This window comes from Gouania willdenowi, chromosome 13 (genome assembly GCF_900634775.1).
Source record: "Gouania willdenowi chromosome 13, fGouWil2.1, whole genome shotgun sequence".
Classification (NCBI taxonomy): domain Eukaryota; kingdom Metazoa; phylum Chordata; class Actinopteri; order Blenniiformes; family Gobiesocidae; genus Gouania; species Gouania willdenowi.
In genome coordinates this window covers 40,398,448-40,424,016 of record NC_041056.1, presented here as the reverse complement: position 1 = coordinate 40,424,016, position 25,569 = coordinate 40,398,448, and the positions used below count along the sequence as shown (strand labels likewise).

General features: G+C 40.4%; 1 protein-coding gene across 2 annotated transcripts; it reads right to left on the bottom strand.

Annotated features, from left to right (window-relative positions):
• Window positions 1–167: 167 nt before the first annotated feature.
• On the bottom strand, window positions 168–23,818 carry LOC114474031 (zinc finger protein OZF-like). 2 transcript variants are annotated; one of them, XM_028463898.1, is made up of 5 exons: window positions 23,651–23,818; window positions 15,605–15,670; window positions 15,438–15,495; window positions 11,680–11,850; window positions 168–1,361 (listed from the first exon to the last, which is right to left on the bottom strand). In XM_028463898.1, exons 1-5 carry the CDS (start codon window positions 23,669–23,671, stop codon window positions 727–729), a joined length of 951 nt encoding a protein of 316 aa, XP_028319699.1. In that variant the 5' UTR covers window positions 23,672–23,818; the 3' UTR covers window positions 168–726. The 2 variants fall into 2 exon arrangements, with proteins under 2 accessions (XP_028319699.1, XP_028319698.1); XM_028463897.1 differs by lacking the exon at window positions 168–1,361 and having other exon boundaries at window positions 10,458–11,850.
• Window positions 23,819–25,569: the final 1,751 nt, after the last annotated feature.

The following is a 25,569-nucleotide window of genomic DNA, read 5'->3' as shown; positions in this document are numbered from 1 at the left end:
TGTAAGGGACACTGTGTTGTTGCTGCTGCATTGAGAGAGAGCGAAGCACTGCCGTAATATGCTTTTATCAGAGGATGTCATATTACTGGGATGTTGCTGTCGGACTAACGTTAGCTTGTTAGCTCCTCTGAGGGAGGAACTTTGGAGGCAGGGCAAGAGAGCAGCAAGCAAGAGAAGGGATCTGAGAGTTGTGGACTGCTCCTTTAATGTCCACACACCACACGTAGGTCCAACACTTAGAAAAAAGGCTGATTTATTAAGAATGGATAAAGATGAACAATAATCAACAATGTTTATAAACCAATGAGCTTTAAATTTAAGATAGTTGAGCTAAAAGAAGCTGCTTTAGCTTCATAAATGTTTAAATCGCCTCAGGTGATTCATGTTTCTGAAACAAAAGTTTTTCATCTTAAATTTTGTTTTTATTTTGATCCTTCAGTAGGTATTTAATAAAATAAGTTCCACATATTGTAATATTTCTACACTTTAACACACAACACATCCTAAGGGTTTCTCCCATGTGGATTCTCATGCAACATCTGTTTTCTGACCAACACGTTCACTTCACAACCAATGAGTTTCTCTCTCATGTGAACAAGCATGTGACGTGTCAGATATGTCTTCTGGTTAAAACACAAACGTCACATTGTAAGGGGTTTCTTTCTACTGTGAATTCTCTGGTGTCTATTCAGATCAGACTTGGAAGAAAATCCTTTAATACAAACATCAAAAACATGGATTTTCTCTCGTGTGAATTTTAATATGTCTATTCAGATTAGTTTTGGTGATGAATATTTTCTGACAAACATCACATTCATTGGGTTTCTCTCCTGTGTGGACTGTCATGTGTCCCAAAAGACTTTTCTCATGTTTATCACACACGTCACAACCAAATGGTTTCTCTCTGTTGTGTGATGTTTCTTTGGTGTTGTTCTCAGTGCTAACCTCAGATGTTTGAAAGCTCTCACAGCTCATGTCCATGTGTTCACTCTGAGCTTCAGACTGGGACAAAGGTTCCCTCCAATCCTCACTGTCTTCAGTGTCAGAGCAGTCTGTTTCCTCTCCATCACTGTCTGGTTGTGTACAAGTGTTTGCTGCTTCTGGGCCTTCACTGATGTCTCCATTTGGTTCTACTTTCATGAGTTTAGCTGAGCTGCAGGTTGCAGGTTCTCCTTTGATGTTCTCCTCACTTTGTCTCCAGTGTAGCAGAGAACACTGAGCTTCCTCCTCTTCATCTTCAGTCTTCACAGTAACAGCCGTGATATCTGTCTCCTGCTTTTCCTCCAGACTTTCCCACAGTTCTTCCTCTTCCTTCTTTATGTGGAGATGATCCTGGAGCTGCAGACCATGAGTGGATTCTCCTTTACAGGAAAAAAAAAAAAGCATTTGTTTGATTTTGAATTGTGTATATTTTTCTATCAATTTTGTTTATTTTTGTTGTTGTGTGTGTTTTTGGAGAGCATTTTATTTTAAATAAATTTATATTTGAGAAAGTGAAAGTATGGAATACAGTTAACATTTTGTGTTGTTTTAAATTTAAAAAATGAGTTATTTATCAGTTACTCGAACCCATCATAATGCTCACACTGCTTCACACCATTTACACTGATGTCCACCTCATATATCATTACATGTGACCAGTACAAGATGAAACCTTGTCTGTAGTGGAAGCATTTCAGAGCATGGAGGATGTCACAAGACGTTTAATATTAACCTCACCACTAGGAACGAGTGTATCATAGTGTATCATGTTTTTCCTGCAGTCAGTGCCTTCTCCTTGCCCTCTTTTCTGTTTCAGGTGTCTTGATGTTGGAGCTGTTGGTTCCTGATCAATGGCTCGCAGCTCAACTAGTCTGGAACACTCTGATGGTCTATCATTCTATCCTATTCTGTTTGCTCTTCTGTTCACTAACCCCAACCAGTCGAAGCAGATGTTCTCCACCTCTGAACCTGGTTCTGCTGGAGATTTCTTCCTGTATATAAAAGGGAGTTTTTTCTTCCCACTGTCGCTAAATGCTTGTTCATGTGGATCTTGTTGGATTCTTTCTTTCTTACTATGGACTTTATTTTGTTAAGCGCTTTGAGATGACTTTGTTGTAATTTGCGCTATATAAATAAAGTTAAAATGAATTGAATAGACATTTCAGGTGAGCCCATTTCAATTTCAGACAACCCCACAAGGGGTCATGATCCCAAGGTTGAAAAACACTGATTTAGTGCCTCCAGAACAGATTTATTTCTATAGTTTTTATCATTTCCGGCCATCTCCCGCCTAGTGTGGGACCAAGACTATTTATTTTATGTTCTAATAAATATAATTTACATCATCATTATCAAAATGATCATTTTTAACTAAAAATAAACATCATGAGACCCAAGATCACATTTAATAATTTTCCACTCTCTCAAGTACCTCCTTGAGTGCCATCCCGCACACCTAGGGGTACACGTACCCCCATTTGAGAAACCCTGTATAAGAAAATGTGACTCATTTACACATTATTGTTCAACGTTAACAGACGGGCAAAAAGACGGAAATGTCAGAACTTGCGATTAATGTTGGTATGAAATCTCCTGATATGACAGAATTCAGCTTCTGGAATGTAAATATCTTTATGACACAGACTAAACCCTCACCCTCACGTTTTGGACAATATCAAACATTTCCACCATCATTTTTCAGGTCTAGCAAAAACTGATGGACACATCAAATCTCATTCTACCACAAAAAATTATTGACTAATATTAAAATCCATTAACCGTATTTAGCGAGATGTGTGGAGTTTATCAGCCTATAATAAATATGTTGTTATGCCATTACCATACCTGTCACGTATCCCGTTTTAGCTGGGAAACTCACGTATTTTAGTATTTTCCCGTAAATATCCCATATTTTAATGTAATAATAATTAAAAGATTCCTCACTAAACTGAACGCCATCACTAGCCTCGCGTGAACTGCCACTCAGGCCATTTCAGGTGGCAGAGATTAGTGCTGACAGCGGCAACAAACCCGGAAACAACTCAGAACAGAGATGATGAATGAAAAAAACTAAGAATAGCTGCAATAAACATGGTAATAGATCTGTGATGTTACCTCCTCACGTTCTCTGTCAGTCGGCTTTGACTCCTGGCGTTGGTGAGTCATGATCTCCTTTATCAACTGCAATTATACACAGAGAAGATTTAAACAAAAGGTGGAATCAAAAGTTCACTATAGACATGTCAAGATAGATCAGCTTAGATGTATATGAACAGGAACGTATGTAGCATAGATCTATATGAACAGTAAAGTCTATAGCAAAGATCTATATGAACAGGACCATATTTAGCATAGATCTATATGAACGGGAAGAACATAAATAGCATAGATCTATGAAAACAATAATCAGGAATAAATATGTTGTCCCTGGTAAAGATGGTAGCTCTAACCACCTGTCCAATGCCTGTGATGCAGTACGGGGCGTAGCACCACATTTTGGGGGGAGGAGGGGTATAACTAACACACACAAGTTTAATAAAAGGTAAAGATAGAATGATTAGAATCATAGGGACACTAACTACCTACTTAAGACTTGGTGGCAGCAAAATATATATTTTAATATTTGTATTTCCAACTAAGATTGAAACAAAATAATATTGTGCCAAAAAAAAAGATGTGAGTGTTTTAAAGCTCACCTCTGAAAAGTTGCGGAAGCAGCAGATTTCCCTCATTTCACCTTCTCTCGCTTTCTTTCTTTCTTTCTTTGTGTTTTTGGCCTAGTTTTTCTTTGGGGAAAAACATGTCACATCCACAGAGCAGCAGCAACAATGACACCAAGAAATCTCGTAGATGAGACACGAGTTAACTGAACAAAAGAAATGAAAAGTTTAAAAGTCGTTACAAAACTCTTTTTACCACAAAATATAATATAGTTTTATTTATTTTCTAATGTTAAGAGAGTTTGTTTCACTTAATCCATGGATCCAATGCAGATAATTCCACATTGGCTTGGTTTATACGTGTATTAAATATAACTAAAGTTGTATCAGCAAACACTGTTGAAATAAGAGCTTGTGAGGCATTACATAAATTATTTATATAAATTAAAAATAATAATGGTCCTAATATGGATCCCTGTGGGACACCACAATGAATTACAGCCCCAGCAGAATTTTTACCATTAAGGCAAACAAACTGAAATCTACTACTAATATAATTTGGTACCATTTGAAAGCAAAGCCCTGAAAACCAGATTTTTTAAATTTTGCCAGAAGAATGTTATGATTACTGCAAACAAATGTATTCATCAAATCTAATTCAGAGGAAACAAAGTCTATTAGATGAACTAAGGCCATATAAGTGCTGTGATTTTTTATGAAAACCAAAAATGATGTTTGTAAAGAATTGAGTTTTAGGGTAAATGAAAGACAATCCTATTATAAATCACTCTCTCTAATACTTTTGAGAAACATGGTAGATATGGGTTTATAGATATTAAAACACTTTCTGTCATCTGCTCCAAACAAAGTGGGAAAAAAAATTATTTTTGCACAAGTTTATTTATTACCTTCCAAGTCTCTTTAATATCATTTGAATTGTTGTTTATTTTGCCATGAAAATACTTCCTTTTTGTGTATATTAATGAATGTATACAGTTATTCCTGAAGTTTTTGTAGATATTTAGAGTAAGCAGAATAGGATTAGAAACATATTTATTATACAATGTATTTTTGGTCCCAAACTTTTTTAATACATCTGATGTATGATTTCTTTACTTTTTAATTTCTATTTTTGAAACAATAACCAACTGTAAAAAAAAACTCACTGAATTGACCTTTGATATGTTGCATTAAATTGTTACATGCTTTATTGGCATTAGTTTCAGAGTACACTGTATCATAAGTGACATTGCTTTTCTTCAGAGCCGGCTCTACTCAGTGTGGTGCCCCCCCACCCCCCCCCCACCCGCGCCCCAATCAGTGATTTACTGAACAAAAGACATTGAATAGAATTGTTTTTACCATTGTCTTTAATGTATAACACCACATGTCACAAAACACAGATGCTTAAAAAATGAAAAATAAAAAATATGAAATCCATGCATAAGCTACATTTATAATACGCAATAACTATATACAAAAGCTGTACAAAAGGGGTTGGGGCAGGCACTTATTTTGTAATATTATTTATGAATTGGGCATTGCTTTATATTTGAATCTGTGTTTGCATTTCCATTTTAGGACTTGATAGTAATAACTAGTATTAATATGATTATATTTAAGGGGAAATTATTCCCAATTTTCTGGCACCTCCCCTTAGGTCATGGCGCCCTTAGCATTTACGTATACTGCCTATTGGGCGAGCCGGCTCTGCTTATCTTATATTAAGTGTTTCCACATTATATATACTTAAATTTCACTTTACCAGTATTTCTGTTTTAGGTTTGTAGCTTTTTATATCTTTTTACATCGAGAGAGCAATACTGAAATAAAGGGAAATTATCTAACAAATCTGAATCGAAAAAAAAAAAAGAAGCGAAAAAAAATCTGGAATAAAGGGCCATCAACATTGGCATCCCTTTTAACTTTTAGAGTACAGGATCCAGATTAATATACTAAAATTAAAAAAAAAAAAATCTGTGTTTGTAGTTGACCGATCTGTTCCATATTGCCGTTTTTATCAAGATTTTTCAAACAAACAAAAAAATGGGTGTGTCCATACATTGTGACCTACTGTGTGGTTTTTAATGAGGGTAAAAATGTCTTCCAAGCCTTTAAAGTGTGAATGATCCTGGTACCATGATCAAGATCATTGATCAAGATAAGCGACAATATCTCGAAAAAAGCAGATTTGGATCTTGGAGGAGGTTTGAATCTTGGTTTTCACGTGTTCATTCCAGAAATGCTGAGTCAGCAGAAAAGCTGGGTCATTTTGTTCTAACTCCGTCTCCTCCTCCAACAACAAATGCAGCCGTCTGTGAGTAAAGCTGTGACAGTCAACACATCAGCTTCAGGTTTGACCAATCACAGTGTTGATAATGTCAAGAGAAATAATATAGTCTTTGATTCGTGGCATGAAATTAATCTGTTCTGATTGTAAATGAAGAATTTCAGTGTGTAAACGTTTACACGTCCACAGTATTGTAGTCGACTGCATAAAAACAAGTTGTTTGTTGATTTGTTTTTAAGTGACATAATAATGTATCAGCAGCATGTTTTTTTTAATTTTTTTATAAAACTAAGTGTGATAAATACAAAGCAAGACGTGAAAAACGAACAACAATACTTTTAAATGATCAATGTTCAGGTGAGAAATGTAAAAACTGCAGAGTATTTAAACCTGCTGTGCTGATATACTCTCACCTGCACCGTAGGAGGTTATGCTAAAAAAAAAAAAAAAAAAGTCACTGTGTGGAAAATCCTTTTTGATAAAAAGTAAACAAGTTTAAGTTTAAGTCAAAGACAAAACTTTCAGACTATGATGCTACAGGTGAAAGATGAGCCTCATTAAACAGTAGCTGGACGTGAGGAGTTTATTTTATTGGAGGTGTTTTTAAATGAAACGTGGTGGTATCTGCTAATGATTCCATGGCTGCTCCATTTGAATCATAAAGTAGTCAAAGCTTTACTTTGTATTCAGTAACAGGAGGATATTCCACACTTCTCTCTTTTTACATTTCCTGTTCAATTAATATTTGATGCCTGAACATGTCATCATTGAGAGCTGAATGGTAATAACTGATTTATTATTTATTTTGTTGCTTTTTGTGTAATTGCCATAGTTCATTGTGATTGTTGATCACAGTGATTACTGATCAATAATATTGCTTCTGCCTGTCGAACTGTTTATTGTTCAAACATTTGTAAACTTTAAACAAAAGAAATGTCAAGCATTGATTCCAGAGCTCATTATTTGTTTTCTGTTTGATTTGCTTCCTTTGATTATTCACTGAGGAGATGCTTTGATGTTCAGCAGAGTCTCACAGCGTGCACAACTCACTAGTATTTAAACTCATAACTAGTTATACAAAGGATGTTTTCAGATAAGTATTGAACACACAATGTTTTAACTTGTAGTTTTGTTTTGTGCTTAATGTGAAGTGTTTTATTAAAACCTAGTGTAATAGACTAGTCGATAAGGAAACATCAAACCTGTCGGATATCAACATCCGTATTGTAAATCAAGTCTTTTTTTCAGTAGTTCAGAAGCTGAATCCACTGCTGTCCATCAGTCCTGATTCTTAAGGCAACATGGTTATGTTAAGGTGGAGTTAGATGATCTGAGAATGAAGCCTCCACATTGTTGTGTTACGTTATGCTGGGATCATAGTGGACTGATTCAAACTGGCATACCTGTCAAGTTTTGGATTTAAAAATAAGGGAACTTTTCTGGCGCCCACAACGAGCCGTCCCACCCGCCCAACCAAGCTCCAGTATCCCTTATATTTTAAGATAGATGTACAAGAAATCTAAAATAGCCACTTGTCAACCACTTACTAAATACAATTATGTGATTAGAATCTGGTAGGTCGACCTTTATTAACACTGAAATGCTGTGAACTTTCCTACTAGGGCTGGTGATATGGACCAAAACTCATATTTCAATATATTTTCTCAAAATGGTGATATATGATATAAATCTAGATCATTTTATTTCGAATGAAGTCTGTCGTCAGGAGGAGGCTGCAAGGTGGGCCAAGGGGGTCTCCCTTGGCAAACAGGGACAGTGGACATGGTGGGACAATGTGGAGAGGAGAAGGCTCAGCTGGAGAGAGGTGTGGGCCATGGAAGCACAGAGTCTGCGCTTTACCATCAGGGCTACTTATGATGTCCTACCAACACCTGCCAATCTCCATCAGTAGTTTAGGGATAACCCAGCTTGTACCCTATGCTCCAGGCCAGCCTCTTTCTGGCACATTCTAACAGGATGTAAAGCCAGTCTCACCCAAGGACGGTACACTTGGCGTCACAACCAAGTCCTAAAGAGCCTTGCGGCGCCTTGGAGGGCAAAAGATCTGCCATCAATTCCCTACCACTGCCAATATCCAACCCCACATGGACAACTGCCTTTGTCGGTGGGGGGGTGAAAGCAACCAGGAGCAGCTCTGCACCATCAGAGAGAGGCCAGCTGTGCTTAGCACGTGACTGGGCAATGCTGGTAGATATTGGCCAACAACTGGCGTTTCCTGCAGAGATCGCCACCACCACCATAAGACCTGATCTGGTGCTTTGGTCCCGCTCCATAAAGAAGGTTTACATCATAGAGCTCACTGTACCCTGGGAGGATTCCATAGATGAGGCATATGAGCGAAAACACCTGCACTATGCCGAACTAGCTGCAGAAGCACAACATTGCGGCTGGAATACAGAAGTCCACCCAGTGGAGGTTGGATGCAGAGGGTTTGTAGCAACATCTACCACCAAACTACTCTGAGACCTGGGAGTCAGGGGCCAGAGTCAGCGCGCAGCCATCAAAGCTTTATCGGAGTCAGCAGAGAGAAGCAGCCAGTGGCTCTGGCTGAAGAGGGACAATACCTCTTGGGCCCCCAAATAGCAGGTTGGGGTATGCGGTCGGCTCAGGCTTGGCTCTGGGGAGCAGGGCGCCCATGCCATGCATGGGCCTTGGATGCAAGCTATGGGCTGATCACCCTGTGGCTGGCCACCTCTGGGGAGGGTGTATAGTGAATGGCCAAAACACCCTATGATCCAGAGGAACACTACTGACGATGCATTCTAGGCCCTTGCTTGCCCTGTGGGGGGGGGGGGGGGGGGGGGGGGGGGGGGTGTTCTGTTTCCTGGGTCAGGCTCTTTCATCAACTTTTGTACGTGCTGACACAAAAAGGATATTAACATCTTGTCCTGTGTTTTAGAATCTAACTATCTGGACCTATTCAGTGACTGCTGAGAAAGATCAGCTGACAACAGGGGAAAGCCCCTGTGACGGCATGGAGAGACAGCTGGCAGGAGGGAATAGACTCCATTGGGACAGTCATGGGTTAGCTGCCCATGACCGTAGTCTCTCATGCTTTGTAGCATGTCAGAGACACCCGTCGTAGCTACAAAAAGGCATTGTAAAAGAATACCCCCAGAGTCTGCGAGACCGGGGGCGGAAGAAGACTCATTGGCTGATAACATGGTAACGACTGGACCGGAAACGACTACGAGTAACATAAGCACAGTGCAAGAGAACACCACAGCAATTGTCAAATCTACTGACGCAACAGCAGGCCACATACTACAGATATGTGCCTGTGGAAGGAGGAAGATTACATCTCACCGTGGGTTGAGGATTCACCAGGGAAAGAAAAGGTGCTTGAGTAAAGAGAGACAAGGGCCTCGCATTGACTACTTTCTGCGAAAGGGATCAAATCAGTCGAGTGAAGCACAGCAACTGGACACAAACCATAGCTTGCAGTGCATCAGCACCAATGTCATGGAAGATGAAAACTCAAGCACAGAATCAGTGGTGGAACAAACCAACCTCCCAGACCTGCAGTTGAAAGGAGGCTCCCAGGGTGCAGACTGCATGTGAAGTGGCCCAGTGCTGCTGACAAGAAGCTGTGGGAAATGGTGAATACTGACCTGACACAGACCCTTGAGCAACTTCGATGCACAGTGGAAAAAAAGTTGGAGAAAATGGGAGACATCTTCCACCATTATGGGGCAGAAGGTTTGGGGTTAAAGAGGTTGAAGATGCTAAAAAGGTTACAACCCCACCAGTTTCCAGAAGGCAGCAGGAGATTAAGCATCTCATCCGAGAAAGGAGACAGCTCAGGAAACATTGGAAGAAAGCCTCTAAAGTGGAAAAGGAGGGCATAAATACTCTCCAAGCTGACATTAAAACTCATCTGGCATCCCTCTGCAAAGCAGAGAATTTAAGGAAACAATCCAAGGCGCTATGAACATCTGGCCATTCCTTCAGACATCCCATCCATGGAACACTCTCGCATGATCTGGCATCAGATCCAAGTGGCAAAGCTGGAGAAAAATAATCTTTTTTGCCGGAACGTCTTCATTCATCATCTCTGTTCTGAGTTGTTTCCGGGTTTGTTGTCGCTGTCGGCACTAATATCGCGAGAACTGTCACTCAGGCCATTTCAGGTGGCAGTTCTCGCGAGGCTAGTGACGGCATTCAGTTTAGTAAGGCATCTTTTAATTATTATAACATTAAAATACGGGATATTTATGGGAAAATACTAATACGGGACGATGGTGGGAAAGGGGGGTACAATACGGGAGTTTCCCAGCCAAAACGGGATACTTGACAGGTATGAACTGGGTTTACAGGAACCATCAAAACACACATTTTCTGCTTTGAAGTCCTCCATTAATGTCCACACACCACACGTAAGTCCAGGAAAAAAGGCAGATTTATTAAAAATGGACAGAAATTAAAAATAAACAATATTTGTAAAACAATGAGCTTCAAAATGCTGCAACAAATATTAAAAAAATCATATAATGTGATTTCCTGGATTTTTTTTTTCACATTCTGTCTCCCACAGTTGAAGTGTAACTATGATGAAAATTATAGACCTCATCTTTTTAGGTGGGACAACTTGCACAATAGGTGGCAGTAAAATACTTTTTTGCCCCACTGTTTAAGCGCTACAATAAGTTTTCATTCATTAATCCTGTTTAGTCTGTGTGTGAAGGTTCGCATGGTGCCCCCTGTGGATCCGGACCCAGACCCACCAATTGGTGAACCCTGCTCTAGTATCACAAATAAAGGCTTTCTACCCTGTGTGGGTTAACATGTGTCGCTGCAGTTCAGATTTGGAATTAAATCCTTTTTCACAAACATCACATTTACAAGGTTTCACTCCTGTGTGGATTCTCATGTGACCGGAAAGACTTTCCTTGCGAGTAAAACTTTGACCACAAATTTCACAACCAAAAGGTTTCTCTCCTGTGTGAATTCTCATGTGGTTCTTCAGATCAGACTTGTGACGAAATCCTTGACTACAAACATCACAACCAAAAGGTTTCTCTCCTGTGTGGATTCTCATGTGCCCAGAAAGACTTGTTTTATAAGGAAAACTTTGACCACAAACGTCACAACCATAGGGTTTCTGTCCTGTGTGAATTCTCATGTGCCCAGAAAGACTCGTCCTATAAGGAAAACTTTGACCACAAATGTCACAACCATAGGGTTTCTGTCCTGTGTGAATTCTCATGTGCGCAGAAAGACTTGTCTTATAAGGAAATCTTTGACCACAAACGTCACAACCATAGGGTTTCTGTCCTGTGTGAGTTCTCATGTGCCCAGAAAGACTTGTCTTATAAGGAAATCTTTGACCACAAACATCACAACTAAATGGTTTCTCTCCTGTGTGGATTCTCATGTGACTCTTCAGATGTCCTCTGTGTCCAAATCGTTTCCCACACACGTCACAACCAAAGCGTTTATCTCTGTTGTGTGATGTTCTTTTGGTGTTGTTCTCAGTCCTAACCTCAGATGTTTGAAAGCTCTCACAGCTCATGTCCATGTGTTCACTCTGAGCTTCAGACTGGGACAAAGGTTCCCTCCAATCCTCACTGTCTTCAGTGTCAGAGCAGTCTGTTTCCTCTCCATCACTGTCTGGTTGTGTACAAGTGTTTGCTGCTTCTGGGCCTTCACTGATGTCTCCATTTGGTTCAACTTTCATGAGTTTGGCTGAGCTGCAGGTTGCAGGTTCTCCTTTGATGTTCTCCTCACTTTGTCTCCAGTGTAGCAGAGAACACTGAGCTTCCTCCTCTTCATCTTCACTCTTCACAGTAACAGCAGTGATATCCGTCTCCTGCTTTTCCTCCAGACTTTCCCACAGTTCCTCCTCTTCCTTCTTTATGTGGAGATGATCCTGGAGCTGCAGACCATGAGTGGATTCTCCTTTACAGGAAACAAAAAAGGTTTCGTTTGATTCTGTTGTTGATGTGTATATTTGCCAATCAAATGTGTGTTTATTTTTGTCATGTTTAATGTTTTTAGAGTCATTTTGTTTGTTTTGTAAATTTTTATAGTTTTGTATTATTTTTGCATTTTTTTGTAGTTGTCTTGGGAAATGCCACATTAATGCCACATTAACAAAGTAAATAGAAAGATGAAAATGTCAAAACAAAGTCTTATGATATGACAGACTTTATGACACAGACTAAACCTTCATCCACAAGTTTTGGGACAATATCAACCACTTCCACCATATTTTTCACTGTAAAATGAGTGGATTCATGTCTAGCTTTAGCAAGTGCAGCAAAAACACATTGACACATCAAATCACATGCTAGGTAATCTTGCAAGATGTCTACAACGGAGAAAAAAAATAATTGATCAATAGTAAATGCCATTAACCGTATTAAGCAGGGCGACTGGAGTTTATTAGCCTGTAATAAATAAGGTGTTATGCCATTACACATTTTAATTTTATTAAAGAAATGCTAGGAATAATCACATTTTAAAATGAAAAAAAAGCATTTGTAGTGTAATAAAAATGGCGATTAATGCCTCATAATTTCTATGTTCAGCAAATGCAGACACCAGAGGTCTCCCCATCTCAAGTGTGCCAAAGTCCGACTGGAGATGATGCTAGTGGATTGAAGTGACCCAGTTGTAGCCCAAGCTGCCTCCATCCTGGCCACCGGGAGGAAGTGGACTCCACTGGCTGCAACTGAGCAGGCGAAGGCATCACTCAGACACGGGGACATCATGGGCCGGATGAAGGAGGGGAGGAGTGGTCTTGGGGCTAGCACACCAGCTTGGAGTAAGACCACTCCAGCACAGAGACGTAAGCTGGTGGTCCAGGAGGTACATCGGGAAGCGGAGGCTGGAAGGTGCGCACAAGCTGTGACACAGGCAAAGCAAGGACAGTGGATGGCATGGGAAGGAGTGGAGAAAATCCAATGTTGTTAGACCTCGGAAGCCAAGCAGGTCTGGGCCTGGTTAGTAGCTGGATGGGAGACCATTGAGAATTCTAGGTGCCACAGTTGGGTGGCAGTCATTGTGTCCTTGGGCAAGTCACTTCACCCACATTGCTTAGTATAAATGTAGTGTGTGAGTGAGTGTTGTTGGAGGGGCAGATGGCACACTATGGCAGCCTCCCTTCAGTCAGTCTGTGGCTACAATAGTAGTTTACCACCTCGAAGTGTGGAGTGAAAGAATAAACCCTTAATTCTGTAAAGCAACTTTGAGTGTCCAGAAAAGTACTATATAAAATTTGATGTATTATTATTATTCTCCCACAAACCTAGGCCAGTGGTATGCTGAAGACCCCACAGGACCACTTTGTCCAAATCCAGCAACACTGAAGCATATCCTAGAGGGCTGGAAAGCCGTCGGACAAGTGTCAAAACCCTCCCACTGGCAGGCAACAACAGTTGTCTGGGAGGGCGAGGGTCAAGCAAACCTCACCACGTTAAGACCAGACAGTGGGCAGCTAGGTGATGCATGAGACTGGAGATCACAGCCACCAACCTGCAACCAGACCTTGTGCAGTGGTCAGCCTCGCTCAAGCTTGTCTCAATCATGGAATGCCCTGGAAGAGTGCAGAGGAGGAGGTCTATAAGCACAAGAAGCTGTGAAGACAGCAGATGAGCAGCAACAAAGATGTAAAGCGAAGGATTGTCTGGTGGATGTCGGCTACAGGGTTTGTAACCACCTCCAGGCTTCTTAAGGAGATGGGGGTGTGAGGGACGGACCACCGGCTGGCGATCAAAGACCTCTACAAGGCTGCTGAAAAGGGCAGTCAGTGGCTGTGGATGAAGAGGAACGATAAACCTGGGCTGTCAAATTGAGTTGATGTCATCTAGGGGGTGAACCGGATACGCTGGGATTCACTGCTGAACTCTCTGGAGGTGTCGTGGGCCTGTCAGCGAAACACCCAAAAAGGAGGGCGTCCACTTGACAACCCAAAGAATGCTTCACCCAAATGATCACCCCACAGAGTCTCATCAGCACCCTAAGACAAGGGATACTAACATCGAATCCTACACAACAGAACTGACACTTTGACCTTGGAAAAAATGCCAGAGAGCCTCTGCCCTCCTGTGGAGTGGGAAAACACAGCAGACATTCCTGTTAATAAAACAGGAAAGATTACAGTAGCCCCCTCCTTTACATTAACACCTGAAGTGTGGAGGGCCAAAAACACATACGACCAGAAGATCCAGGGTCACTTCTCCAATGACCCAAGGAGTATGTGGAGGGGCATGAAGTGCATCACGGACTACAAAACCAGTGGTGCACAATGTCCCAGAGACTCCTCTCTGCCCGACATTCTCAACCGGTCTTACACCTGTCTCAAGGACCCTCACACCTCCCCCATCACCACCACACACCGCATCACTAGGTGAGGAGCCCCTCAGCATGACAGCAGATGTGCTGAGGTGAGGAGGACCCTGCAGAGGATTAACACCCACAAAGCTGCTGGCTCAGACAACATCCCTGGGCAGGTGTCGAGGCTCTGTGTAGACCAGCTCTCTGAGGTGATGAAAGACATCTTTACCATCTTCCTCATACAGCTGCCCCCACCTGCCTGAAGACTGCCACCATAATTCCTGCCCCCAAAGGCTCCACAGTAATGTCCCTGAACGAATTGGTCTGTGGCCCTCACTCCGATAGTCATAAAGTGCTCCAAGACATTGGTCATCACCCGGATCAAGGACACCATCAATGCCACTGTGGATCCACATCAGTACACGTACAGGAGAAACAGATCAACAGAGGATTACATTTTCTCCATGGTCCACACTCCATGCACACACCTGGACACCAAGGACTCCTAGAGTATGCTCGTCTCCTCTTTGTGGACTTCACTTCAGCCTTCAACACCATCATACCACAGAGGCTGGTTCACAAACTCAATGAGTCCAGCTACAGGAAGGAGGTGGAACATCTGGATGGTTGATGCAAAGAAAACAATCTTTGTATCAACACAAAGACCAAGTAGATGGTCGTGGACTTCAGGAGGGGCAAGCGCCCCACTCCTGCACATCAGAGGGGTTGTGGTGGAAATGGTTTCCAGCTTCAAATACTTGGTTATACACCAAAGTGTGGACCTCACCTGGAGCACCAACACTTCTAGCCTGGTAAAAAGGGCTCACCAGCGCCTTTACTTCCTGAGGAGGCTAAAATGTGCTTCTTTTGGGGGGCTCAGTACTGAAATCCTTCCATAGATGTGTGGTGGGGAGTGTCCTGTGGTCCAGCATCACTATGTGCTGTGGAAGCTGCTCTGTGGCAGAGAACAAGTCTCTGCATAAAATAGTGAAGGAAGGGGGGCAGCCTACCCACCACCATGGACGTCTGCTCCACCAGATACAAGAACAGGGCCTCCTGCACCATGACGGACCCACTCATCCCACACACACATATTTTAAACCCTTCCCTCAAGAGGTTATGAATCATAAAAAGGAGGACCACCAGAGTGAGGAACAGCTTTTTTCCTTTTTTCAGATTCATTTCAAAATAAAAGTAAACTTCATTACCAAACAGGACGTTGGCTGGAATCCTCTTGGTCTGGAACAAAGCTTTTACTTCCAGTTTCTGGGAAACAGTAAATATATTAAACAGTTAATGATGAGCGTGAGCAGCTGTAAAACTATGTAGGTTAGAGCAGTCTGCAGTAAACATGATAATAGATCTGTGATGTTACCTCCTCAGGTTCTCTGTCAGTCTGCTTTGTCTCCTGGCTTTGCTGAGTCATGATCTCCTTTATCAACTGCAATTATTCACAGAGAAGATTTAAACAAAAGGTCAACATGGAATCAAAAAATCGCTGTAGACATGTCAGGATAGATCAGCATAGATCTACATGAACAGGAGCATATGTAGCATAGATCTATGTGAACAGAAACATATGTAGTAAGCCTGGGCTATAAAACAATAACAATATATATCGCGATAAAGATGTAATCAATAGAAAATATGTGCGATAGAATGTTCGATGACTTCACTGAACTCTGTAAAAAAAAAACGGAAACAACCAGCGACCCAGAACGGCAAGGCTCCAAAGTAGCTGTGTAATGATATATGAACAGGATTGTATGTAATATGTAGTATAGATCTATATGAACAGTACCGTATGTAGCATATATCTATGTGAACAAAAAAGTATGTAGCTTAAATCTACATGAACAGGAATGTACGTAGCATAGATCTATATGAATAGCAACTGGGGATGAAACGATTCACTCAACTCCCGATACGATTCGATTCACGATACTGGGTTCACGATACGATTCTCTCACGATTCATTTTACAAAAAGGGACTGTACTTAAATATACTGTACTATTTTCCTTTTATTTTTCATTGTCAAAAGAATCCCTTGATGAACTATTCAAACAATGCAATTTAACTAAAAATTGTAGGGAACCAAACCACATCAAGCCTAAAGACCCTCTTCCTAGCAGGAATTAACCAAGGAGCCTGTTTCTTTATCACAAACTGTTTACACAATAACTGCCCCCGCAACTTTGAGGTGCATAGCTAACCCCACTATGCGGCCTTTGAACCCAAAACCGTAGCCGAAAAGACTGACCCAACTCTTTGAAATATTCAGTACAAACTCTTTTTACGACTCCACATGGGGGAAGAACATCCGTCTTCTCCCTCCTTTACAAACAGATACTTTTGGGGATGCTGTAAGATCACAGAACTGTCCCAATGACCCTTTGACCCCCTGTGGTGAGATGTCACAGAAGGACACTTTCCAGGCCTCTTCTCTGAGATGTGTCCCAGTGAAGAAGGGAGAACAAAGAAACTGTATTATGTTTGAAAAGTTACAAATGAAAACATTATTGGAATGGTTTCTACAGAAATTGAAATTGCAAATGTTGTCTGTCCTATTCCACTCTTTTCAGATAATTTAATACCCACAGAATGCTATTTTAAATGTTCCATCATTTACAAAGTGCTTAAAATAACAGAAAACATCACAAAAGTTAGTTCGAGGTATCTACTGCAACCATATAGTAAAGAGGCGTAACATGATTTTTGACATTTATGTTTATGAGTAATTACAAGTAAAATTCATTAACCGGTTCCGAAAGTGATCCTAGGCTATTTTCCAGTCGTGTTTGGTATCAAACTCTTTCGTAATACATGATATTTCAAGATATGATGTTGAAAAGATTATTTGAATATGTTGAACTCAGTATTATGGTTTATGTGTAAATCTAGGAATCATCCCTCCTGTTTGTCTTTGTCTCACATAAATACACACCCAAGGGCAGCCAGCTGAGATGCTGGCAACTTTAAACCAATCAACGAAGTTTCCTTCTCGGGAGGCAAGTCCCAAAGATAAGCTTTTAAAAGGAAGAAAGCCGCTCCTAACTTCAGTTTTGGGACGCTTTCATACTCAACGCGTTTCCCTTCCCCACCTTTTCATTTAGTTCATTTTATTTTTAGTTGAAACAGTTAGATTTTTGGAATGAACAGCTGCTTGGTTCGGATGAATCCAGCATCTAGTGACGTGCGTAACAGCCGAAAGAAGCCCGGCCTGCGACCCATTGGGGTAAGCCACGAGCCATTCTCTAAGCCAGCTGCGAAGGCCAGAACCGCCTGGAACGGCTGAAGGGGCTACACTCTGTTGAAACGCAACAGAACTCAACGGTGGCACGTTCTGCTGCATTTCTTCAAACAGCACCTCCAGGTCCAACCCTGACATCATCTGTAAGGTACCTGAATGAACTTTCATCAGCAAACTTCATCCACAATAGATCACATACATACTTCCATAACTACAAACTTACACACACTCACAACATGTTCCACACACAGTTCATCTCATTCATGTTTGTTCGTTTCCCCTGTATGTCTTCCTCTCTTTGTTTTATGAGCTCTCTTTTTGATTTTATTCTTTGATTTTATGATCTTATTATTCGAATATGTATCCTGCATTTTTATTCAATATTTAGTAGACTAGCATTCTCCTAGAATAGTGATTTCACTTTATTACATATAATCACTTTTATTAGCCTAGAAATGCATTTTATCATGATTTAATTATCCCATTTCAATTGATATTTTGACTGTGTTAATTGTTGACTTTTGAATAAAAGGTCAAACATAATCTTTGATTCCTCTGATTCATTAAAGCTGTGATTATGGTGTAGATGTTGCTGTTAGAATTCACTTTTCCCTGGTTTGAAATTGATGAGTTTAGTCTAAAAACGTAGACATATTTCTCCTGTTAAAAGGAGTGGCACCCCGCAAAATCTGAAGTAATATTAATAATCATAATTAATATTCTTAGTTATATAACCCATTAATAATAACTCATCCTCCTACAAAATAAATCTTGAATGAAATAAATAAAGGAATAATACAAATGAAGAAGCCTATTAATTTAAATTCTGGTTCCATAGTAAACAATAAAAAACTGCATAATAGTTATTTTTCTTTTTAAAAGTGCAACTAAAAATGTATTTTAGGACTTAACAATTGGACCTTAAAAAAAAAAAAACAGTCTGCACTGTATTTGCGTCAGAAATTTGTTTGAACCAGCAGAGAGCGCTGGTAACCCAGTGGTCGGTTGGGATGCAGCTAAGTGCAGTGAAGAAGAGATGCTATGCGAGCAGACAGGGTTAATAGAAAAACGTGACTTTTACAGATATTCATGAAATATTACAGATATTATTTTGGTGCTATAGGGGTAAGGAATCATTTATGAATATGTTTAAGAGTAGAAGGCGGCCAGAAAGAAAGTATTAGCAGATTTCGCCCGCCGCCATGACTTCTGGATAGTGCCCTCTGCTGGTTAAAAAAGTACTGCGATTCAATTTTCACAGCATCGATGTGAACCTTGATACCTATGAATCGATTTTTAACTGCCTTACGATTAATCGTTACATCCCTAATAGCAACGTATGTTGCACAGATCTATATGAACAGGAACGTATGTAGCATAGATCTATATGAACATGATTTTATTTAATATGTAGCATAGATCTATATGCACAGTACCGTATCGAGCATAGATCTATACGAACAGAAATGTTGCCCTGCATTGCTTCACCCCATGGAATTCAATTCAGAGCTCTTATAGTGGGGTCTCCTAACCCTCTTCCCCTGGGATAACCACAGCTGAACATCTGGCCTGGCATCATAGTCCATCAATTTTGGCCCCTCAATGCTGATTCTGATGAGGTCCTCCCCTTTGGTGTGGAATCATGTATGCGATGTGCATGTATGCTTGACGACCTCTCTGCTCGGTGCCCCACATGCACTTCGTCACTATCCACCACCCCCCCACCACCACGTTCACTAATCAGAATCGCCAAGAACTGTCTTCCTGGGCTGCTGGCAAATCAGAGATGGTTACAGGACACAAGCTAGTATTCGCTGCAGTGAGTCTCAGTGATCCCTCAGTTGTGTGCTAACTAAAACTACACTAGGGCCCTACAAAATTGATGTTAACGGAATCACGGACTCGACCAATGAAAACAGAATCTACCGTTGAACGCGGAAATAAACAGAATCGGGTTGAAACGCCTTCACCATAGGGAAAAGTACGTGTCTTATGGCCAAATGCTTCGGGGACCACTTGTTACAGTAGGTGCACCGCCCTCCCCGTCCCGTCCTGGTCGCTTCAAACACAGTCTAAACCGCACCAAACTAGGGATGTAACAATTAATAGTAAGGCAGTTAAAAATTGATTCATAGGTATAACGGTTCACATCAATATTCTGAAAATTGAATCGCAGTACTTTTTTTAAAAAGCAGAGGGCGCTATATATTTATCCTTCTCTTGTTTAAAAGTGTTAGCGGCGGGCAGAATCTGCTACTAGTTTCTTTCTGGCCCCCTTCTAATCTTAAACATGTTCATTAATGATTCCTTACCCCTTTAGCACCGACAGAATATCTGTAATATTACGTGAATATCTGTAAAAGTCACGTTTTTCTATTAGCTCTGTCTGCTAGCGTAGCATCTCTTCTTCACTGCTCGAATAACTGCATGCCAATTGACCACTGGGTTACAAGCGCCCTCTGCTGGTCCAAACAAATATCTGACATAAATACAATGCAATGACAAAACATGCAAAAACATTTTTAGTTGCACTTTTAAAAAGAAAAAATAACTATTATGCAGTTTTGCATTGTTTACTATAGAACCAGAATTTAAATTAATAGGCTTCTTCTTCATTTGTATCATTCCTATACTTATTTCATTCAAGATTTATTTTTAGTTAAATTGCATTGTTTTGAATAGTTTATCAAGGGATTTTTTTGACAATGAAAATTAAAGGGAAAATAGTACAGTATTTCTCCCCAAAAAAATAAAGGAATATTTTTCAGTCATCATTTGTCTACAGTCCCATTTTGTAAAATAAATCGTGATAGAATCGTATCGTGAACCCGGTATCGTGAATCGAATCATTACATCCCTACACCAAACACTGTCTAAACTGCCAAAAAACTATGCAAATCATCACTGACCACTAGGGTTGGGCAACGAGAACCGGTTCCGGAACTGTTACGATGATGTTTGCATTTTGATTCTTTTTTTCGAAATGCCCGCACTAGTTTGTTTCCGCGGCTTGCTCTGTTTGTTTATGAGGGGTTTGTATAAGATGCATTCCGAACGCAACTGTAGCGACTGCAGTCTGTGTGTGTGTGTGTGTGTGTGTGTGTGTGGCTATGGTCTCAGTTTGGACCACAGAGCGGAAGGCTGATACAAACTAATCACCGGTAAAAAGCCCAGTAAAACTCTGGAAAACAATAACCACGAATAAATAGTTGCTCTCTGGTAAAGATAATAGCTCTAACAACAGGTACAATTATAAACTGGTGATATTACAGCCTATACATGCAGTACAGGGACGCATTTACTCCGCCTCTGGGTCCTAGTGCCAGCCGTCAAGTAAAGCCTGTTCCGTTTACTACGTTTACCGAGGTCCGTGTGTGTCCGTGTGAAAATCACGTATTGTTATGCCTCTGTCCATCCAGTCTTTTCGATATATCCATGTCTTTTAAGGCTCTTAATAAATAGTGTCGGCTGGAGTGCGGGCCTCCGCCATTTTGGATTATGGTGTCACCAGCGCAAGGTCATTTCCGCAAGTCGCGCAAGCGCAGAACAATCAACATTAACTTAATCTTCCTCAACAAGAACTGTTGATTGATTTGTCACATGACTGCTCCAGAGTTTGAGTTTGTTTTATTTAGTTTCACATCTACCTGGGCTGCAGCTCTTTGTTTTTTAGACTGCTGTCAATTTGTTTGTAGTAAGTAGTAACTGCAAGTTTCAGTTTTACAGTTGCAGTTGGGGACCTTTGTAAAAAGAATTCTCCTGTGAAATCTGACCTGTTGACCTGCACAACTCAAAAAATCGGAATCTAGAATCGTTTAAAACAGGAATCGAAATTGAGAATCGGAATCAGAATCGTTAAAATCCAAACGATACCCAACCCTACTGACTACTAAATACAGAGCCAACCAGTGCCTGCTTAACTTAAACCTGTCTGTGAAACTCCGTCCGTTTTGCATGTAGCACTGCAGCGCTCCGTGAAATTATGAGTCAGCTTTAATCAGCTTCACCTGCTCAGAGCATTTAAACAACTCAGTGCTATAGAAGATCTGTGGAGAAAGTTGTTCTGTTGTTGTTGACAAGGCCATCGATGCCAGGGATCGTAGTCTGAAACATTGCATATTAATGATCACTTCTGATACTGTCAAATATTCTGCCCCCTAGTGGTGAAATAACTGATGTATCCTTGTGTCCATTTATTTCTGTGTAATCCATTAGTCTGAAAATGATGTCATCAGGATAATTCAAATTAGGTTAATTTAAATTAAAATAAATTGTAGATCAAAACTACATCAATAAACCTGCTCAGATTCAGTAAATCATTGATCCCTTAAATAGTATATATTTTATTACCTCACAGTACAACTTATATCTACCTTTTAATTGTATCTTACTTTATTTATTGACATACTTTTTTGTTTAGTTATGAGTTTATTTATTAATATTTATTTTGTTTCCTCACAAGAGCTAAAAACTAATATTTTCTAAAAAAAAAATTGATTTATTGATATTTCTTTAGAAAATGGAATTTAAAAAAAAAAAATGTATGTGGAAAACAGAAATGAGGGAAAAAAAATGGAATTTGGAAAAAAAAAAACACATGCATCTCAATGTATAAAATATATATTTTTTTTTAATCGTAAATTGAGTCGCAATCGCAATATCTGTCAGAAGAATCACAATTACGTTTTTTTTTGTCATAATCGCACAGCCCTATCTGGCGATACCCAGCCTTAGCATAGATCTATATGAACAGTAAAGTATGTAGCATAGATCTATATGAACAGTGCCATATGCAGCATAGATCTAATGTAACACTAACGTATGTTCCCATGTCAATAGTCCCGAGGTCTATTGATACATTTCCCTATTAATCAGTGACGTGCCGTCAGGGTAGGCAAGGTAGGCAGTGCCTACCCAAGGGTGAATTGATATTTTGATTATTTGTTTTAATTATAATATAATTATAAATTATAAATGTTTCCTTTTCCAATAGCCTACAGTACCTATAAGTTTGAAAGTGTCCGCATTTTGTGCGTTTCAAAGCCCAAATTACTAAACAGCGCTATTTCCTGGAACAGCTGCACAGTCTCACTCCGCTGTAAGGCAGAGGGAGGCCACGCCCCCTCCCAAAGGCACGTTGCTCCTCTGCCTCCGTTCCCATTGCGTGTTTTTACGTGTTTGCGCATGCACAGTCAGGTCCCCAAGATGACAAGGCAGCTCTCTACGCTATGCTAAATGCTATACGTAAGTTCACAGTACATGAGTGAATTGATGTCACGTGACCGCTGCTGCTACGTTCTCTAGCTAGTGGGTGGGATAACACTACAGGCAGGATGACAGGCAGGCAGGATGAACTATTTTTTAGGTAAAACGACAGCTATTAAAAGATGGGAGACCAACACCTGAGCTACCAGACCTTCAGCAAAGGTAAGGTCAGAAAATGTTTCATACTTTTCGCAGTGAATGGAACAAAAGGAAGGATCGACTCCTCACTGAGGCTGTTCTGAGTTGTTGTTGTTGTTGTCTTTTTCTCCGTGTTTCTGTGTTTCCAACACAATCAACGGATGTGTTGACGTGTCATGAGATATATCTTGTTGGGAGAGTATGAAGGCTATATTAAATCATTGTTTATGTTTCTTTAATGGTAATTATGATGTTGATTTATTTTGTTAGATGGCTAAATGCTTGTTCATGTGGATGTTGTTGGGTTTTTTCTTTCTTATTATGAATTTTATATTTTGATAAGCACATTGAGATGACTTTGTTGTAAATTGCTTTATACAAATAAAATTGATTTGAATTAACACTTGACAGCAGAAACATATGAAATTGTCATTAGTGGTCTCGATTTGCAACGTGACTACCCAACCCTAGTGGTCACGGCACGTCACTGTTATTAATAGACACTTCGTATCTAGTATAGATCTATATGAACAGTAGCGCACATATCTAGTATAGATCAATAGAAGTCCTCGTACAGTGAGATGCTACACAGTACCGAGACATCTGTGGTGCTGAGCTGGTGTTACGGTTCAACTGGTGACCGTGTTACCCTGAGACTGGGCTGAGTGGAACGGTCAGTGTTAGGAAGATAAAAACGGTGCAGATGTTCTTCTAAAGAAGGTTTGACCGCCATTAATCACCTTTAAAGACGGAAAGCAGCTTCTTACCTTCTCCTCCTCATTCTTCATCTTCTTTTTTTCCTCCTCTTCTTCTGTGGTGTTTATCTGCTACTTACATCCTTATTGTTGCTCTACCGCCCTCTTCTGGATCTGTTTACCTCCTACATCATCCAGGTCTTTATATTCTCTGTATCAGCCCAGTAAACGTCTCATTCCCAGTCCCACCACAGCCAGTCTGTCCTCTCAGTCCTCCTGTTTAATGCACTTTTTATTTATTTAACACATAATTCAAAGAACTCAAACAATATTAAGAAAATTGTAACCACAATTGGCAACCTCCATTTCTTAGAATAAACTGAACTCTGGCTGTCACATACTTTGATACATAAAAGTCTTTATTATGGTCAGTGCAGTAATGATTAGCGTGTCCACCCACAGCAAGAAGGCCCTGGGGTCTAGCTCCGGGGTCTAGCCCTGGGGTGGTCCTATCTGTCTGAGTTTTCATGTTCTCCACGTGATGCTTCCTCCGACAATCCCAAAAACAGGACAGTTGTGTTGATTGGAGTCTCTAAATTGGCCGTAGGAGTGAATTCGGGTGTGAGTGGTTGTTTCTCTGTATGCTACCCTGTGATGGATTAGCGCCCAGTGTGAGCCAGAGATAGGCACCAGCAGACCCCCACAACCCTGACAAACAGGAACAAGCGGGTCTGAAAATGGATGGATGAAAATAAAGGAGCAGATGTCAGTGGCTTTGAATGAGTTACCATTCTTATGAAAGGCTTTTGTGAAAATAAAATGTAGTTTAAAGTAGATGGTGAGAGCTTGTCCAAACTATATTACAATATAAAGTGTAAGGATAAATTAAACTACAATATAGTGTAAGGATGGGTATGGGATCTTTAGCTCACATTGTTGCTGCTGACCTTGCTGCACTTTGGGGCTCGAGCAGAAGTGGCTCATTCACAAATCATTGATCGTAGATGCACTGGCTTTGGGCTGTGGGAAAAGCTCGTATTGAGCTTAACCTTAGAAATGTTGATCCCAAATACCAGTTTTAGGTATAACCATTGACTCCTTCCCTCTGTTCACGGCCACCACCATTATACTTAAGCTGGGTGCTGTGTCACCCGCTTCATTTCTTCACACTTGTCACCAGACTGGTTTAATTAAACTGATTACACAACTGCAGAGGTGGAAAATGTACCGGTACTAGTCAGAATCAAACGGCCCTTGGCGTGATTTTGTGTGGCCCCCAAAGTAAAAATATGATATGATGGAAAAACAGTAAACATACAGAAAAAAAAATTACAACACACAAAAATAACTCATTGAGGAAATATGAGGAAATAACGCGGCCGCAGAGCGTCCTGCTTAATACAGAGGGATGTTTGCAGTGAAACAGAACTATTGGCTTCCATATATACGTATATATATATACATATATATAAATTGTTTAAAGTGACCTGAGCTGAGCCTCATTAAAATATGTGTGGAACAGTTTGTGGTCCATCCTCATCCTCACTCTGTAGTGGATCAAACTGTGACTTTACGTTAAACATAGTTGAATCACTGTGACCAACATGGACAGAAGTCTGTATCTGTCAGAGTTTTAATTAATGAGTGATCACAGCTGCTGCTGCACGACACACGAGTCTGTGTGGCTTTAAATGTAACTAAGTACATATTTCTAGTGCAATATAATGTTTCACCTTATGGGGGCGCTGCACTTATTCCAGGGTGAGAAGCACGTAAGAGGAAAAGGACTGGCAGCAGTATTCTGTACGATCTGAAGTCTGTTCAGAGTCAACTTGTTGAAACAAGTGAAAACAGAATTACAATAATCAACGCGTGACGATATGAACACGTGGCTGATCATTTTGAGATCTGATTTTGACAAGAAATTTCTCACTTCAAAGATATTTCTCAGGTGGTAAAAACAGCTTTTAGTCAGTTAACGACAGTGACCC

What these genes read in the sequence shown, in the direction of transcription:
- LOC114474031 (XM_028463897.1), bottom strand. Translation starts at nt 23,671, where the DNA reads ATGAAGAATGAGGAGGAGAAG. An exon ending in TGAAGAATGAGGAGGAGAAG is followed by an intron (nt 15,671 to 23,650) that starts GTAAGAAGCTGC and finishes GAATAATTGCAG; the next exon opens with TTGATAAAGGAGATCATGAC. An exon ending in CTGACAGAGAACCTGAGGAG is followed by an intron (nt 15,496 to 15,604) that starts GTAACATCACAG and finishes ACTGTTTCCCAG; the next exon opens with AAACTGGAAGTAAAAGCTTT.